General features: G+C 39.1%; 1 protein-coding gene and 1 pseudogene across 2 annotated transcripts in view; one reads left to right on the forward strand and one right to left on the reverse strand.

The window, feature by feature from the left end:
• The window catches only part of MIPEP (mitochondrial intermediate peptidase), a 171,816-nt gene that overhangs the window by 138,496 nt on the left and 14,142 nt on the right, over positions 1-19,178 (reverse strand). For both annotated transcript variants that reach the window (XM_047722922.1, XM_047722923.1), the window contains exons 5-10: positions 16,550-16,613; positions 11,795-11,977; positions 11,098-11,254; positions 5,853-5,901; positions 4,232-4,292; positions 774-826 (exon numbers count right to left, since the gene is read on the reverse strand). In XM_047722922.1, coding sequence (XP_047578878.1) covers positions 774-826; positions 4,232-4,292; positions 5,853-5,901; positions 11,098-11,254; positions 11,795-11,977; positions 16,550-16,613 — 567 coding nt within the window. The remainder of the gene's footprint in view (positions 1-773; positions 827-4,231; positions 4,293-5,852; positions 5,902-11,097; positions 11,255-11,794; positions 11,978-16,549; positions 16,614-19,178) is intronic.
• LOC125096191 (EF-hand calcium-binding domain-containing protein 10-like) lies at positions 1,096-1,484 on the forward strand (annotated as a pseudogene).

Consider the following 19,178-nt stretch of genomic DNA (forward strand, 5'->3'; position numbering starts at 1 on the left):
TGTGTATGTAAAATTACTTGGGGCATCAATATTTCTACATGTGTTCACTTTGAACAGGTGTTCATATTTCTTGGGTTTACATGCAAATATAAAAATGACAGAAATAGGGCACATTTAGGGGAAAAAGCATGCCTATTAGTTAGCCATTATAGAATAAACACAAGCGAATATGGAAGCTAAAAGAGTACTCACATCAAGCTAACGGTCCTAAATCTTTATTTCACATAATCCTTCCAGATGTGCCAAGAAAGTGTCCACAATATGTTCAAATAAAAATGAGGAAGCAAGAAAATCACACAGCCCCATGCCAAGGACTACTTTATTCCTTCACTGATTCAACATATATTTGCTGAGCACCCACCCTGGACCAGAAACAAGGGACAACCAGGGCTCTAGCAAAGTCCCAGCCCCCAAAACCCTCAGTCTAGTAAGGAAACCTGGAAGCTACACAGAGGAGAAGCCAGATTCCAGACCCCCCAGGGAGATACTGAAAAGTTTTAAATGGCATGGGTCATAGAAGAAAAGGTTCTGGGGGAGGGGAACAGCATGATCCTATGACTGAGGTACAGGTTTAATCCAGATCAAAAACATGTGGGCAAATGTGGACCAAGCCAGCACCAGGCCTGGACTTGAGAGCATATAGGCTTATGATGTGGGCAACTGAGTGAGGACAGTAGTTGCATAATTAATGTGCAAGGTGTTCAGTAAATATTAGTTTTTCTCCTCCTTCTCATAGATGAGGATTTATCAAAAAAGAAAAAAAAAAAACTTACCTTTCTGCACGAATCACACCACTGTAGTAGGGGGGATCCCAAGGCATTAATTCCTACAATGGAAAAATTCATTGTGATGAAAGTTATTGACTACTTCACAATATTTATCAAAAATTAAGCCAGCTCATAAATGTAAACCTGTTATAATATCAGAAGAGTTTTATAAAAACCCTGAAACTTCATGAAATACTCAACTCTTTATTTTGACTCTCCTGTAATCAATGGGTACCAAGGTACAAATAAATTTGGGGAATTTGGGAAAAAGGTAAATAATGTAAAATATAAACATAAAAGTCAACGTTAATAGATTAAATCAGGAGCAATGCAGGTGAGCAGCAGCAGGGAGATGTAGGCCAGGAATTATTTGGAAAAATAGATTATGGAGTTGCTGAATTATCTCACCAGTGCCCTGTTCTTTTTCCGCCCAGAAAAACCAAGACAGTATTTAATATCTACATTGGAATGACTGAGAATTGCCAAAATAACAGTTTTCCTCTCTTTATGGATCACTCTAATATTTTATCTATGTTTGAGATGATGGACACTTCAAATAAAGGCACCATATCATTTGTGTAGTACAAGGAGGGCCTAAACACCCCTGGTCTGTTGAATGAAGATCAAGTTTTACAAGATGATGGACATGTAATAACTTTGGAAAAATCCAGATCTGAAGTGAATAAGAGCACTGAGAAAATATGGTCAGCATTTTAATAACATCAGAAGTCCAAGATGGTAAATGATTCTATAAAGTTAAAAAAAAAAAAAAGTGAAACAGCCACACTGAAATTTTTCCCAAAATGCAACCCATGTATCAATCCATAATACATACTGCAGGTAAGATTAGGGTCCTAACGGTAAGATTAGAGCTCTTTTTAACTCTAAGCAGGAAGCTTAGGGTGGATCCCAGAATGAAAGCAACAATTTCAAGTGTAACGAAGGGAGAATTACCTCTAATCTTGGCAAAGAAAATATGTCATAAAGAAGCACTGTCACAACAGCTGGTTTTGACAACTGGTACAGAATACTGAAGGGAAGAAAAGCTTGAATCTGTGCATGATCTTTTTTCCCACAAACTGTCCAGGTGACAGGAGTAACTAACAGCCCAGGCTGTGAAGTCAGAATGCCTGGGTTCAAGTGTGCAATCCACACTATTGTACCGTGTGGACAAGTTCTTTCTGCTCACCAATGCTTTCTCGTTTTCTATCTACATGACCTGATCTCTCCCTCTGTACCCTGAGCCCAGCTCCTGCCGCTCCTGCCCTCCCTGGCTCCACCATGGCCATACTGGTCTCCTCACGGTGGCGTGACCGCACCAGGCAGCTGCTGTCTCTGAGGAGAACGCTGTGCCCTGCATCACTGTTGCGGGGCACTGCATCGTCTCTTCCAGTCTCTGCTCAAGGGTCTCCTCACGTAACAAGTCTTCCCTGACCGATCCCTAGAGAACAGCAACGGCCATTCCCTTCTTTCTGCATTATTTTCCCCTGTTACCCTTATCACCATACAACATGGCACATATTTCTTTCTTTGATGTATTTACTATCCATCTGCCTCCCCTAGAATGTAAGCTTTTTGAGGACAGGAACCTTGCTCGCATTTTTCCTATTACATCCTGGCAGCCTGAACGCTGTCGGGCACACAGTAGTGCCTCACTAACGGCACTTCTTGATGCACTTCGACTATTAACAGAAGACCTGGCACTGGGTAAGAGCTCCAGGAATGCTGCCTTCTATCCTTTGACTTATTCTTTAAATTTTCAGCTCAGACATTATCTCCTTGAATAACAAGGTGTTCATTCTCATGTTCCACGATCATGCCGTTACCAAGGAATGCAGCCAACATAAGACATATACAGGCTGACTTTCCTTCTCCCAGCATCCCCGAAACTCTAGCCCCCAAGTGGTCAGCTCCTGGGACACATTTCCTCCAACAGATGACCACTTACTATCTGCTACATACCAGAGAGTGCAGGCTCTAGGAAAACAAAACCCAGGAAGACCGGATCCCTGTACCAAGGAGCTGACAATGGTCTAGGCAGTAGAGAGACAAGTGACTCCACATCCAGAGTACAGTAGTCACGTGCCTGACATTGCACTGTGTGAAACAGAGCCCATGAGAAGGGTATTTAAATCACAGCGGAAGGTCAGGAAATGTTGGGAGGAGGCAAAGCTGGAGCTGAGTTTGGAAGACCGGGCACACTGCAACCAGATGAGGGAGGGGGAAAGGCATTCCTGTGTACGGTGTTTGTGAATGACAGCAAGCTACCTACCATAGTGCTGGCACATAAATACTGTGAATAGAAAATTTAAAAACAGAAGAAAGGAGATTGTCAGAATTGAAAAACAAAAAAAAGGAAAGCAAGGTCAAGCAAAGCAGTAAGTAAGTGAAAAAAGCACAGGAGCATCACACAGATATTATTAGTAGGGAACTAGGGACACTAACTTAGCTTAAAGGGGCAGCAGAAGATAAGGCTAGAGAAGCAGGTAGAAGCAAAATTAGGAAAGGCTTGGTGGGAAAGCTAAGAAATAGGAAGGTAAATCTGAGAATTACAGCAAGCCATTGAAAAATCTTAAACAGAGTGACAAGATCAGATCTGCTTTTTGGAAAAATCCCTCTGATAGCAAGTCATTCATTTATTCGTTCGTTTGTTCATTCATTCATATTTCTAGTAAGTGCTGAGTACCTACCCTATGTCTAACACTGAACTAGGCGTGTTGCTAAGCAGTCCAAACCAGAGCCAGAACAGAAGGCTAGAAAACCAGTTTGGCAACTACAACTATAATCTGGGTGAGAAGTAACAATGACCTCAACCAGGGCTGTGGCAATGGGCATGGAGAGGCAAGAATTGGAGGTAGAATCTATAGGATTTAGTAATTTAAGGTGGGGGGGGTAATAAATAATCTGAGGGGCTTGCTGAAACAAGGATTATGGGGCTAGAGATATAGCAGGTCTCATGGAGGGCTCGTGTGTTAAGATGGGGTATACTTTGAGGTCAACATGGATTAAACTGAGCTCCATAAATTAGCAAATAAGAAAGTAAACTGCAATGTTAACAGTGATGGTTAAATTGCCACCTGCCAGTTCAATCCTCCACTGAGCCTGCTTCAAACAGAGAAGCCCACTTACAGTATAATGGAAACAGACTTTGCATGAGTATATATCAATATATGTTGTTAATATACATTTATAAGTGTGTATATACATATGAGCATAAGTGAGTATTATGTCAAATAACCAACAAAAAATACTGCATTTCCTGGAAATGTCAAACTCAGACATATGGATCAAGTATTTCAATACTTCGTTCACCAAACCCAAGGATCAGAACCAAGACCAGGGATCAGAAACAAGATTATACACACCTTTAGCACATCATAAGAAACTTCTAGAGTCAAAAGATAAGAACTTCAGCTGACAGACTATTTATATTACATCAAAAATGTTCCAAAATCATCACTTACAGAATTTTGCGGATTTAGTTTCATTTTCATCCCTCGTATCATCTCAAAGTCTTTTACAGTTCTGTAAAACAGGTTTATCATTCATTGTTAGGACAAAATTTTAATATTTACGTTATTAAAGAACTAGTTTTCTGGGGGCATGGGGTAACTAGATGATGGGCATTAAGGAGGGCACTTGATATAATGAGCACTGGGTGTTATATGCAACCGATGAATCACTAAACTCACCTCTGAAATTCCTAGTACACTGTATGTTAATTAATTGAATTTAAATAATTTTTTTAAAAACTAGCTTTCTTATGTAAATTTCTAGTATTCATGATAAAACTGGAAGTAATTTGTAGTGCAAATGTAACCAGTTTTATAACCAAATGTAACCAAATTTTATCTGTGTTAGAAGGAACAGCAATATATCATTAGTAAATTACCACAATTTCTACCTTAGAAAATATCCTAGTAGATAGACATAGGATTTGAAAGTATTAAAGCTTGGAAAAATTAGCAATGTTACAGATACATGTAAAGGTTAGCAAACTTTAAGTCACTGCTCTTTTCTATACATTAAAAAGGTAAGAGACCAACAAATTACCTTTTATTCAAAAATATGAACAGAGATTATATTTAAGGTTACTATTAATACTTTCTCCCCTACAGAAAAACTCTAGTTGAGTTGTGCGTAATATCTACAGAATGTGAAGTTTCTGTTAGAATTAACTCATATATATAACTGTAAAAACCTGAAGATATGTTTGCTCAAAATATAATCCATAGTTACATACAAGGGAAGAAAGAATACTACCACTTAACAAATAAAGCAGAGAAAATTCTCAACTAACTGCTTACTTAACACTGCCTTCATTAAATCAAAGCCACAATGGTTCCCTAGATTAAAAGAAAAGTTTAGAATTTATAATTATAATCCAAATTAGAGAGGACTGGGTTCTAAGGCATGAGTTTATAGTAACAGAAAATGGAGATCTGAGCTGAAAATTAACATGTTGGTATAGCCAAGAAGGCAAAGGAAATGTTCAATAGCATTATGAGACAACCACGACATGCCCCTTCTTGGAATCCTAGGTGTCTGAAGACTGCTGGAGTGTGGCCTCTCAGCAAAGGACAAGTGACTCTATCAAAGACGGCAAGGCAGGAAGACCACAAAGGGCCTCACTACAGGGAACTACGAAAGTGGAAGCATATCGTTCTAAAGATCCACCACAGATCAATTCACCACATCCAGCAGCTACTAATATTTAGGCCAAAAGAAGAGAAACACTATTTATGAACTTGTTATAAAACTGGTGGTACAAGCTGAAAACGTATAGCTTCAAAAAGGCTTGGAAAAAATTTTCTAATTACACATCAATGATGGGTTCCTAAGACAATGAACTAGTTCATCAGAGGGGACAGCCTATGTTTTCAAGATTGTCACCTTAGGAAGACAGCTATGCGCTTTCTAAGTATTCCTCACAGTTAATCCAATTTCCTGCTAACTAGTCCACAGATCTGACCGGATATTCGCATACTTACATTCTTAATAGGTCACCTCCTAATCTTTTATAAATCGAGTCTTTTTAAAAAGAACTACATGATACACACTCTAAAGAGTAGAATAAAAACTAACCTTTCAGAAAGTTTGTCTGATAGTTTCTCAAGGAACTCCATGACAGTCTCTAGAAAGGAAATGAAAAAGAAAATGTCTTTAATTACATAAAATAAAATGAACATACCTGTTAAAATTAGAATGTAATGGTCATAATTTATGCACTACAATGCCATTAAAGTGATCATTTTCAAAGGGTGTCAGGGTTGATAATATATTTCTAGATGATGATGATCAATTTATCAGAAAACATATTAAACAAACATAGTAATAATCCAAAGCCTTCAATTATCCCCCAAAATGAGGAGTGAATAGGAAGCTAAAAAAAAGAATCAAAATTTCAATGTGTTTCTATCTACCCATATTTGTAAGAAAAAAAAAAAAGTTTTTAGACCATTCCAATTTTTCCCAAGTTTTAAAAAGATAGCTAGACTCTGATTTGTTCATAAAAATCCATATAATTTAGAAGCATGATTCACCCTCTCTCTCTCATTCTCTCTCTCTCAAATATATAAATAAAATCTAAAAAAAAAAAAATTTTTTTTTAAAAAGGGCGCCTGGGTGGCTCAGTCGGTTGGGTGACTACCTTCAGCTCAGGTCACAATTCTGGAGTCCCAGGATCGAGTCCCACATTGGGCTCCCTGCTCAGCGGGGAGTCTGCTTCTCCCTCTGACCCTCTCCTCTCTCATACTCTCTCTCTCATTCTCTCTCTCAAATAAATAAATGAAATGTGTGTGTGTGTGTGTGCATGATTCACTGAAAATTCAATTTTAAAAAATCAGTGTTTTTCTGGACAACTATTTTTGTTTTTTATATATAGCCAAGAATCATCTTTCCAGGATCAATACCAAAAGAAAATATGCCAAAATTAGAATGTTAGAAATTTAACCTCTGCTAGGATTTTTTTAAGTACCTAAATACTTCAGCCATAGTTGTCATATATTTATTACAAACTCACAAAGGGCAACATAGTACAGCTATCATTATTTCCCATGATAGGGAATTTTTCAAGTGAATTTTTTAATTTACCACTTTTTGCCACTGATTTATGTATAGAGAGCTTTCACATGTATTTTAGAGTTTGCCACAAACACTGTTTTTATATTTTCCAGATGATCTTGTATATGGTTTTAAGTTTCCTGCCATCTCCAATGTAAGTTATCTTCTTTCTGAGTAAAATAAAAGCCTGCGAAAAGAATGGAGGTTAACCTAAACCAAGAAGCCATGGGGTTTCCTGCCACTATCAATCTTTAACAAGCCTTGGATACAGTAATTCTGAAAACACTGCCTCATGCACCATATTAAATGGTATTAGGCCTTTGAGAAAAACAATTATTTCATTAAAAATGAAATCTTATTTCAGGGTATCATATCAGCTGTCATAGGGAAGTATTTTCAAATAAGTCTGTGCATGCTTTTTATTTCTGAACATTTTTTACTCACTTTCACTCATTTTTGTTTTTCTAGCTATCTACCTCAACTAATCTACCTGAAAAATTGTCATATTACAAAGAATCAGTTTGATACCCCCTGAAAATCAATAATTCCTCCCTGGAAAATTATTTCCTAATTCACCTGTCACATGAACGCCCACCTTAACCCTTATTTACATCCTGCCTTCCTCCCCCTCTCTGCTGAAAGCTCACCATTCCCTCACCTCTGATTTCCAGTTTCACTTCCCTCATGAAACCCTCAACAAGCACAGACGCATTGGACAAACTTCCCGAACTCCTAAAATCCTACAATACTTTGTTGCCTACACACACCACTCATTTGGCACTGAGAAGACAATGACCTCTATAATTATTTATCTTTCTGTTTATATAACTGATCTCCCCAACTAAATTTTAAATTCTCAAGGAATTTAAATTCCTGTGAATTTATTCCTGTGTGACTGTGCACAACAGCCTAACTCTAAACTGTGACCACACTGGCCACCTAGTAAGCAACGGATTCACTGGTGATGATATCTGGCATTAGGGGCTACAGGACCAGGGACCTCCAGCTCACACTGCTCACCTCAGTGGTCAATCTTCGACCTTCTTCAGAGTGCACTTGCCCTTAGCATTTGAGTCAACTGATCACTCTCTCCTTAAGACATTTCGGGGTGTCTTCCAGGACCACCCACTCTGCTTATTTTTCTCTTCTCTCACTCATGCTCCTTCTTGGCGGCCATTACTGGTTTTCCCTCATATCTCTGACCTCTTAAAATTGGAGGACCCCAGAGCTCACTTTCTGGACTTCTGTTCTTTAGATGTACTCACTCCCTTGGAGAATTCATACAATCTCAAGAATTTAAATAAAGACCCAAGGGCAGCTGGGTGGCCCAACTGATTAAGTGTCTGACTCTTGATTTTGGCTCAGGTCATGATCTCAGAGTCATGAGATGGAGTCCCGCATTAGGCTCTGTGCTCAATGGGACATGTTCTCCCTCTCCCCGAGTTTCCCCCACTCATGCACTCTCTCTCTCTAAAATAAATAAATCTTTGCATACATAAATAAAGACCCAGATTCATATCTCTGGCTCAGCACTTTCTCCTCAATTCCACAGATACACATCTCACTGCCTACTCAACATCACCATGTGGACACAACTGGCATCTCAATTTAACTTGAAACAAACCAACCCTCCAGTCCTCCCCATCTTAGTTAACAGTAACTCACTGTATCTTTTCAGTTGAGCAGGTTAAAAACGTTGGTTCCCCTTCAAAATGCTATATATCCAGAATTAGACACACTGCAAAACCCTCCACAGCCACCATTTTGGTCAAGCTGCCATCCTTCTCATCGTGATAACTGCGAAACAGATTCTACATGGCCTCTCTTCCACTCCTACCTCTCTGCAGTCTATTTCAGTGTCAGCAGCACAAGACCTGCCAGCAAAATTTAAGTCAGATCTGCTCTCTCAAAATCCCTCAATGACTTCCCATCTCACTGCAGGAAAAGCCCTACTGAATATAGCCCCTCCTTCATCTGCCTCTACATCTTACCACCCGTCTCTCTGACTCCACTCACCGTTTTGCCCTTTTTGCTTTCCTCAAACGTGTCAAGCTACCCTAGGGATCTCCGAGCCTGCTGTGTGTCTATCTGGAATCTTCTTCCCCTAGTGAGCCATACGCTTATTCCTGCTCCTTCAGATCTACACGTACATGCCCCCCTGTCCTCAGTGAGCCCCTGCCTGGCAACTCAGTTTAAAATCTAACACCACCACCACACGCTCACATCCCTTATCCCCTTCCCCACTCAGTTTTCTCCAAACTTGTATTAACTATTAACCTACTGGGTTCCTTAACTATGTATTTTGTTGTTATTTGCCTTACAGAAAAATAAATTGTACAAGAGCAGGAATTCTCATCTGATTTACACACTGATTTATTTCTAAGTCCTAGACTCATATCTCACATGTAGTGGGCACTCAGAAAGTATTTGTTGAATCAGTGGATGAAAACAGAGAATGAAGATGTCTTTTATATCATCTGTTTGGCCTCAAACAGCTTATTAGGACCACAAATTTAGAGCGCGGGTTTAGGTTTCAACACTGCCACTTTTTAGCACTGTAACTAATACCTTGGGTTTCTATCCTATGAGGTGGATACAAACATCTACCTCACAAAGCTGCACAGAAACTAAGTAAAATAATGGCCCAGAGTAAGTATCTTACTATTATTATACGTGACCCTTGAACAACATGGGTTTGAACTGGGCAGTCCACTCATGCAAGGATATCTCAACAAATACGGTACGGTACCGTACATGTGTTTTCTCCTATGTTTTTCTTAATGAAGGTTTTTCCCTAGCTTACTTTATTGTAGGAATCCAGTATATAATACATACAACATAACAAATATGGGCTAATCGACCATTTGTTATCAGTAAGGCCTCCTGCCAACAGTAGGCTATTAGTAGTTTAGCTCTGGGAGAATCAAGTTACTTGTGAGTTTTTGATTGTGCAAGTTTGGGGGGTGTCAGCACCCCTGCATCATTCAAGGATCAACTGTACATCTAATAACTAGAAGAAATTATTGTAACAACCTGGTGACAACAATGACCACAGAAAAACATATAAAATGGCATAAGATCTACTTAGGAGTTAAATGGGATGAAACAAATTGTACACACTTAAGGGGTTCAGAGACAGGCATCTAAGGGAAATGAAAAGTGAAGAGGCTTTGTGAAAGAGGTAGGTTTTGAGCTGAGCACTGAAAAACTGTATAGGATTTTAACAGACAGACTGGGGGAGGGGAGCTGTGCCCTATGCAGGGAACAACATGAACAAAGAACTGAGTGTGTTGTGCCTATGGTTTCACAGACAGCCTTGACGGGTCAAGGGAACGGCCATTTACAGAAGAAATGGCCATTTTTTAAGAACACTTTGGAGAAGATAGGAACATACTAGAGAGAGAAAGGATGTGCATGGGAGGAATAAAGACAGAACAGAATTCACGATCTGGTCTTCCTCCTACAGAGCTCATTTCTACTGTTACATCTATTTGTGAATGGCACATCCACCCAGATGCACAACCAGAAACCAAGGGTACCCAACATGCCGTCTCCTACCCCCTCTCGACCCATCACCAAGTCTCATAGATTTGAACTCTAGAAGATATCTTGAATCTGAACAGTTCCACCATCACAACTACCCTACTCCTGACTCAGAGTCTGAACCATGACTGCAATTTAACATGGCTTTGAAAAAACTTACTATATACACTTACATTATTACTATCATATAACACTTTCTTTTATACATTCTAAATCAAAAAATTCAATAGAGCACAAGGAAAGACTCTCACACACTCCAGGATGCTTCTTCCCCACTGAATGCAAACCCTCCCATCTAGCACTCTTCTGTCTTAAAAGTTTCTGTAACTATGTGTTTGTATCGCCCCAGCCTACATTCAACCTTGTCTTCAGCAGATATTTTGATCTTTCCTCCTCTTTCACACTAATTCTAGCCAATTTGGTTAGGTTGACCACAGAAACTAGCTGAGTTAAAATGAAAATACCTGAAATTAGCATCAATGAAAATTTAAGTATGGACTTACTCTCAACATGCACAAGAAATAAATTTCCTTGACTGGAGAGAATATATTTCAAATTATTAGCTCTAGTTAAAAGTCAGCTCTATATAAAAATGTAGAAAAACTCAATAAGTGGGTCTCTGAGTATATTAAAAAGAGAACACTGATTTATAGGTATTTAAAATCAGAAGTTCAGTTTCACAAAAACCCTATTTTGTCCTGAAAAGTTGGGTGAACAAGCTTACCTGGATTTTTGGCTATTGTGCCCTGGAGGGCTCTGTGAGAGTATGTGGAGTACCCCACTAACTTTGCCAGAAGGTCTCTGTTGCTGAGCAGTTCCTCCAAACATTTCAACTGACCCGCATTGGGATAAAGAAAAATTTTATAAGCAGCTTCTCGAACCTGTATTTAAAATAGAAATGGAAGAAGGTATAATAAGTACCAGGACACAAAGGCCCATGCAATGACTATGTAGGCTAACTCTTGCTTCTCTATTGTACAGGTGATCACTGCTTTAAAAATAAAATAAGGGTTTATACAGGGTGAGTAAAGTTTTTAGAATCATACACTAGTAGGAGATACACATTCTTGACTAGAGATCTCTGTTATGGGGCATGCTGGAAAAAACTATTACTCAATGCGTGTGCCATCAAGCACCTTTTCCAGGTAAAGACTACAAGCATTAAGGATCTGAGTAGTCTCAAATATCAATTGTTATTGATCATACTTTAAAAATGCGGAGTTCTTTATGAAAGATGAATGATTAAACCATTTTCATCATTCAAAGCATTTATGGAATTAATAAGCCCACAGTTGAATTTTAGGGCTTAGTAACACTCAAGTATTCTTAAAGGTATGATTATATTGTCACTGAATTTGGGGTTAAAACAGTAGCAACACTCAGATGGGAGCTGAACTATGAAAAGAGCAGAATGCACATACCAAGTCATCTGGGGCTTCCGCATGTAGACCGTCAATTATGACGTGATTTCCAGTGACTGCAAAGTTACGATGAATGTGTTCTGGTAAGAGATGCTTCTCAATCTTGTTGGGAAAGTTGGTTCCCATAAGAAATGTATTACTCAAGTCCAAGATTTTCACATTCAGGTCCACTGCTCTTTTACGCTAGATGCAGATGGAGTAAAAGTTATTTAAAGGCACTGAAAGTAAAAGTTCACAACTGATTTAATAGACCATCTATAAGGATGCTAAAGCAACATATATGGCTAAATTAATTGAAGAAGATACTCAATATGTTAAATAAAATGAACATTGAGTATATTGTTTATGCCGTAAATACATAATAATTTACTTTAAGTAGTGTGTTAATTCTCCTTTCGATAGATATTTAATGTCCTAACAGTTTGTATAGTGTTTCTATATCTTAAGATTTATGTAAATTCTAGAGATCTATTTTATACCTCGGTTATATAACTAATCTCTGAAATTAACAACATTGGGAAATACAGGATCCTTCCCTATCCCCCAAGATAACCTCTTAGTTAAGTGAATTGGAGAATAGCAGGTGGTTGAATCTAGTCAATACGATACTTGTAAGTATTTGTAGATTAAAGAGAGCAAGTTGAAGGGTAAATATGAAAATATACTGGGTCGTAAAAGATGAGACCAAAAGGAAAGCAAAGGAATCTCTGCAGGTCTTCACAAGAGTAAAGTGAACATCCAGAGGGGCTGCCCTGTAGCAGTTCTGAGGCTGCACACACTTGAGCAGAGACAGAAGGACAGCAGTGGAGCGGGAAGCAGAGCCAGACGGAGCCCGCAGGGCAGGGACGCGCCCTCCAGCTCCGCGCTGGCACCCGTCAGCCTGCCGACTCACTGACAGTGATGTGGCTGGCACACCCACGGGGGTTTTTTCTGGCAGTCACACCTTTAGGACATACAATCGCCTGAGAAAATGTGTATTGTCAAAGGGGGCACCACAAATGTTTTGGAGGAAACATAAAGTAGTCCACGTCATCTGTCCGGTCTACGGCAGGACAAGCGTAAAGTTCTAATTGTAGTTATTGTTATTAGAAAACTAGGTGGGCATCTGGACCTGCTCTTATAATGACTTCAGGTGAAATCAGATGCAGAACTTTCTGGGATGGGGGTCACTAGCTGTCAACATTCTAAACTGTACTATGACCCTAAAAAAAGTTAAGCAGCACTAATACTTTTTAAAAGGTATTTAAAATGCCGATGTACACTTGATAAGATGCTGGGGAAAAATCAAGTATATATTAACAACCAAAATTTTACAATATAGGGGCGCCTGGGTGGCTCAGTGGGCTAAGCATCCGACTTTTGATTTCAGCTCAGATCTTGATCTCAGGGTTGTGAGTTCAAGCCCCATACTGGGCCCCATGTTGGATTCCACGCTGGGTATGGAACCCATTTAAAAAAAAATTAAAATATCGAGAATTCAAATTTCAGGTCAGGGGAAAAATTAGTTTTCAGGTACTTCAATGTCTTTATAGTCCAGATTTCTCTTTACCTATTTTGTCTCTACGATGGCCATTTATCGCCACCTAATGGTAACCAGTGGAATAACCAAAAGGTAAAAGACCAGGAAATTACACTGTAATTCCAAAAATATTCCCCAAAGCCTTTTACTCTGGGGTGGGATGGGAGGGGATGGGGAGTGATACAATTATTTCAAAGAATTTATCACCTGTTAAAATCCCCAGAAAATTAAAAACTGGGTTTACTTCCTGCCTTCACCAATTTCCAATAACATTTCATCATTCTGAGATAAAGATGCAGTACTCTGAACTCAAAGAATTCTATGAAATTTGTTGTGTTATTTAGCAAATGATTCCTAAAAAACATATACTTTCATCATTCTGAGGTAAAGATGCAGTACTCTGAACTCAAAGAATTCTATGAAATTGTGTTATTTAGCAAATGATTGCTAAAAAATATATACTTCCATTCATTTAAAATTTTTAAGTTATATTCATATGAGACCTTAAAAGTTAAGAAATTATTTATTTCATTTTAATTAAAAATTTAAAAATAAGAAAAAAGAAAGAATACAGAAAGAATACATAGTTCTTTACAATTTGTACACATTATGTAGGTGGGTCTCCTTCAAGATCCCTTTTCAGAAGTGTAACGTCTCCTTTTATCCTGTCCTAGTGGAGCCCCTTGGAGAATAGACACAGAAGTTACGAGAGAGGAGTTCATTAAGTTTAACTTTACTTGCATCTTTAATGTTTGTGGGTTCCAGGGAGTTACTTGCCAGAAGGGCAGCTATCCTTGTAAGAACACTTGAGAATTAAAAGCAGCAGGTTCAATGTTGTTGAAACAGACCTTGACTTGACACATAATACTTTTGAGTAAAGTTTCAAAAATATCTTTCCTGAGGATTGCATAAAATAACAAGACTATTCACTTATCTCTTCTAGCAACTCTACTACTCTCTGCTATCTTCCTTCTGAATATCAAACTTAATTAGTATTAGCTAGCATTATTATGATTTGTCACACAATCTTTCAGTATTTGCCAAGGCCAAATCTGGAAAAAGCATGACCAGCATTCTTGGTGCTTGAGAAGCCCCTAATTTAGGTAAGTAATGCAAGAGGAACAGCTTCAACAACAGGCACTTGTTTATCTTATTTAAAGATAAATGCCATGTGCATGAAAAGGAGTCAAATGGGAATTCAGATGAATAAAAAATTCCACCTGGGAGATAAAAGCTTCACAAACACAGTGGTCTCAGCATGAGGCCTTAGCAGGGGAGGGGGAGAGTTGAGGCAGGCAGGCTCTGGTGAGTAGACAGAGAAGGAGGAGGAGGACTGAGCCACACATGAAAGAACAATTTAATGAGTTACAGGGGAGCACAGGGAGGGCTGGGAGAGCATCGCCACAGATGTTCTTTGTTACATATTAGCTGCCATTGACAATGGAAAGTGAGAGGTTCTGGGCAGGACAGTAATGATCAAATCCATACTTTAAGAAAATCACGCCAATGTTCACACACAAGTCAGACTGATCAGCAGGAAACCTGGACAGGGACAGCTGACCAGGCTCCAAGCCTCCTCCACCTACTAGCTCTGTGACCTTGGGTAGATCACATAATTCCAGGTGCCTCAGTTCCTCATCTATGAAACAGGAATGATAGTAATACTCAAACAGCCCCAAAGCTGTTATGAAGATCTGATGAAAAATACATGCTTCAAATAGCAAATACTTAATCACTAGTAACTATAATGAGTATCAGGAAGACAAAGACCTTTCAGACAGCCCAGGTATATGGTGATAAGGTTCAAGATGAGTTGTTTGAGGGAGGCAGACAGATGCAGGAGTTCTACAGAAATGATCTGAGGACTCTGTAACTAATTAAGACATGGAAGTATGGGGAATTAAAAAATGTGAACTGACCCCAAATTTGTATTTGAGTGACTCAGAGACTAGCAGATTCACTATACAGAGAAGTACTAACAAAGAACTGGCTTGAGGAGGGGCCAATGTGTCCATTTTTAACAACATAAATGTACCACAGAGCCTATCAGCCTTGGGGACTGCTGGGCAGCCTGTGTAGGCTCAGGGTTAGGGCAGGAGTCTCGTGCTGAGTCCTTAAAGCCACATAAACACAAGAGTGCACCAGTGGCTCCAACATTATTCAAACCCAGCAACAAGCAAAATGATATTACCTAATGCAGGTGCTATACGTCCCGAGACCCTGACCTCTACTTCCCAACGTACTCTGATAAACTGATCTCTATTAATAGGTAATATTATGTCCTATTTAGTAGGAGAAACATAACTACAAAAAGAAAAATAGTCATAACCATAATAGACACCACGCAAGGAGGGGAGATGACACAGAACAGACGGATCTGGTGGTGGTGGTGGTGAAGTCACCCTCATTCTTCCAGCCCTGAGTGTACTATAGAAACAAGGGCATTCGGCTTGTTAGGATGTTGTGTTCTAGAAAGAGAAGTGGCCAGGGTCAGACACTCTGGACTCTTAAGGATGGAATCCTGAACCAGTCACTTTGTCCTATTTCCTATCTGTGAAAGGAGGGGTCTGAACAATGTCTATGGTCCCTCGTATTCCAGAGCAGACACTGCATCAGCCCTGCCTCCTGCTTCCAGAACAAAACCGTGTGGATCTTTCGAAGACTGCAGAATATGAATAAGTACACTTATGTAAAGGTCTCGGTGATAGTCCCTGTACCTCCACTCCCATACCTCAATCTTCAAAATTCTCAGCTTTCCTGTTCACTTGCCTCTCCTTCCTGGTCATCCATCAAGGATACACGACATCTAAAACACCCCAACGGTCTCAAGTAATTTCTTAGTTCTGAGTTATCATGGATGATAGACAAACTTCCAGAGAGCACCATATTCAAATACAATAGAAGAAATCCATAACACAAATAACCTAAAGTTTTTATGATATGCAAATTTAAGCAACGTACAAGGACTGTAGCAATAAATATACCAACTAAGTATTAGTAAAACTAGGGGCGCCTGGGTGGCTCAGTGGGTTAAGCCTCTGCCTTCAGCTCAGGTCATGATCCCAGGGTCCTCGGATTGAGGCCCACATCGGGCTATCTGCTCAGCAGGGAGCCTGCTTCCCCGTCTCTCTCTCTCTTCCTGCCTCTCTGCCCACTTGTGATCTATCAAATAAATAAATAAAATCTTTAAAAAAATTAGTAAAACGAGCAGAGAAAAACAGAGAAGAGTGAGTCACCTTTTCTTTGTCTAGATGGATTCCGCTGATTTCAAAATCAAACATAAACAGTTCAGCCACTCGCCTATAAAGAAAATGAACCCAGGTTATAACAGGTAATAATAATTATTAGCAAAATCACTTTCTTGTTAAATAAATTGGACTTTTTAAATAATACTCCCCAAAAGCCAAACGTATGCATACACACATACATACAAACACACACATATATACACACATACACACAAACACACACATAGATAATATGTTTGAAACCAGGAACCTAACATCTTAGAAATCAGGCAAAACATCCAGCTGACTGACTGGGCTTTTAACTCTCCTATAGATGATCTGGTATCATATATATCATGTTAACTGTACAATAAGCCTTAAATTGAACCAAAGGAATGACGACTACTCCATGAGGTCAAATTTGTCTGCTACTTTTATTCTAGAAGAGATGGACATCTTTTCAACTGTCCACTGTCTTTCCTTCAAAAAATGTTTGCCACATACATTACACAACCCACCAAATAAGTACTTGTGGGACATACACATGCTGCCCAATTGTAAACAGGTAAGCCTGTATACAGATAACTATAACACAGCTTTATCTAGCGTGTATATTTAACAGAAGTATACTCTAAGGGGCTTGTGGGTAAAGGCATGTATGTTTCATAAGGCATGGTCTCATAAGGGGACAAATACTTTTTGAACAAATGAATACAAGGTTAAAGATGTAGTAAATTTCCTAACAGAAATACGAATAAAGTATGTGGGGAGTTCAAAGAGAGTCATCAAGCAGGTTCCTTACTTACCAGCTTCCATATACTTTATGCTGAATTTGCTTAAGACTTGTGAAGGAAGGTTCCTCACCATTTCCAGAATTAGTACTAGTTTGCATTGTAGAGAGCATCATTTTTTAATTATCATCAAATGCATCTGCAAACTTAGGAGCAAGGCCTAATTTTCCCACCCTTTCCCTGCTGTTAACAATTCTATCAGAACAATTAAAAAAAAAAAACACAGTAGAATAGAAGGTATCTTGATAATATCTAAAGTAAGGGGCAACTTTTCATTAATTTTCTCCTGTAATATTTTATACTTAGAAAGACACCTCTCCCTTTTTAGTTAAAAGTCCATTTGAGTGCTCGCTTCGGCAGCACATATACTAAAAGTCCATTTGATATTGTTTACTTCCCATTAGACACCAGAGGAATTAAAATACTGAATCCATAGCATATGGTAAATGGAAGAAAATTGTGTCTGTGCTGGAAACAAGACGTTACCATGCTATGCCACAAAAGCTTGGACTGGTACACACAGCTCTTCAAACACATTAGAGTAAAACACATGGTCCCTGATGTCCAGAAGAGTCTAATATCATTCTTAAGTAAATCTGATAACTACCTATCAGGGGATCAGGAAACAAGACTGTATCTCACAGAGCTTATGCTAGCATTACTAACATGTAAGAAAGAAATAACTGCACATCACTTCTTTATTGGCAATATGAAAATTACACAGTAAATGGCACCTATTTATCTGGTGCTGTGGGGGAAGAAATTAGAAAGAAATAGGACAGTCGACCAAATTAACCCCTTACCGCCTTCCCTACTACAGCTATCCTAGTCCAGGCTGCTGCCCGCCCTTGCCCTGATATACTATAGTTAGCCCTACTGGGTCACCTTGCCTCTAGTCCTCCATCCCTACAGGATGACCCTTCTCAAGGTCAGAAGTCCTTGCTGTGATGAACTTAGCACCTCATGAAATACCCTCTCCTCCACTGTGAGGTCTCTCTGAAGGCTTTCCTCCACTACCAGCCAAATTAGGGGCCACTGCTGTGGGCTCCAAAGCATTTATGATTTCCATTTAACAAACTCATAGCAACAATAGCCAAACTACGGAAGGAGCCAAGGTGCCCTTCAACAGATGAATGGATAAAAAAGATGTGGTACACATATACAATGGAATATTACTCAGCCATCAGAAAGGATAAATACCCACCATTTGCATTGGCATGGATGGGACTGGAAGGGATTATGCTGAGTGAAATAAGTCAAGCAAAGAAGGACAATTATCATATAGTTTCACTCATATGTGGAACATAAGGAACAGCATGGAGGACCACAGGGGAAGGGAAGGAAAACTGAATAGGAAGAAAATCAGAGAGGGAAACAAACCATGAGAGACTCTGGATTCTGGAAACAAACTGAGGGTTACAGAAAAGAGGGCGCAGGAGGGATGGCGTAACCGGGTGATGGCCAATAAGGAGGGCACATGTTGGGATGAGCACTGGGTGTTATACGCAACTAATGCATTGTTGAACACTACATCAAAAACTGCTGATGTACTATATGCTGGCTAACAGAACATAATAAAAATTAATTAAAAACAGTTTAAAAAATTGTTAGGAGAACACAGAATTTTTTTAAAAGGTTGTACTGGAGCCATACGATGGAAAGTCATATACTGGGTTGTAAATGGTTTATAAGGATGTTTAAGTAGAATAAGCAAAGAGGAAACAAAAGATAGCTTCAACCAATATTTAAAAAAAGTCAATACATGTATTGCAGAACATGAAAAATAATTACGATTTGCTTTACATGTAAGAGCTTATTCCCTTATTCAGAGACTACAAACCTGAGGA

This window comes from Lutra lutra, chromosome 3 (genome assembly GCF_902655055.1).
Source record: "Lutra lutra chromosome 3, mLutLut1.2, whole genome shotgun sequence".
In the NCBI taxonomy this organism is placed as follows: domain Eukaryota; kingdom Metazoa; phylum Chordata; class Mammalia; order Carnivora; family Mustelidae; genus Lutra; species Lutra lutra.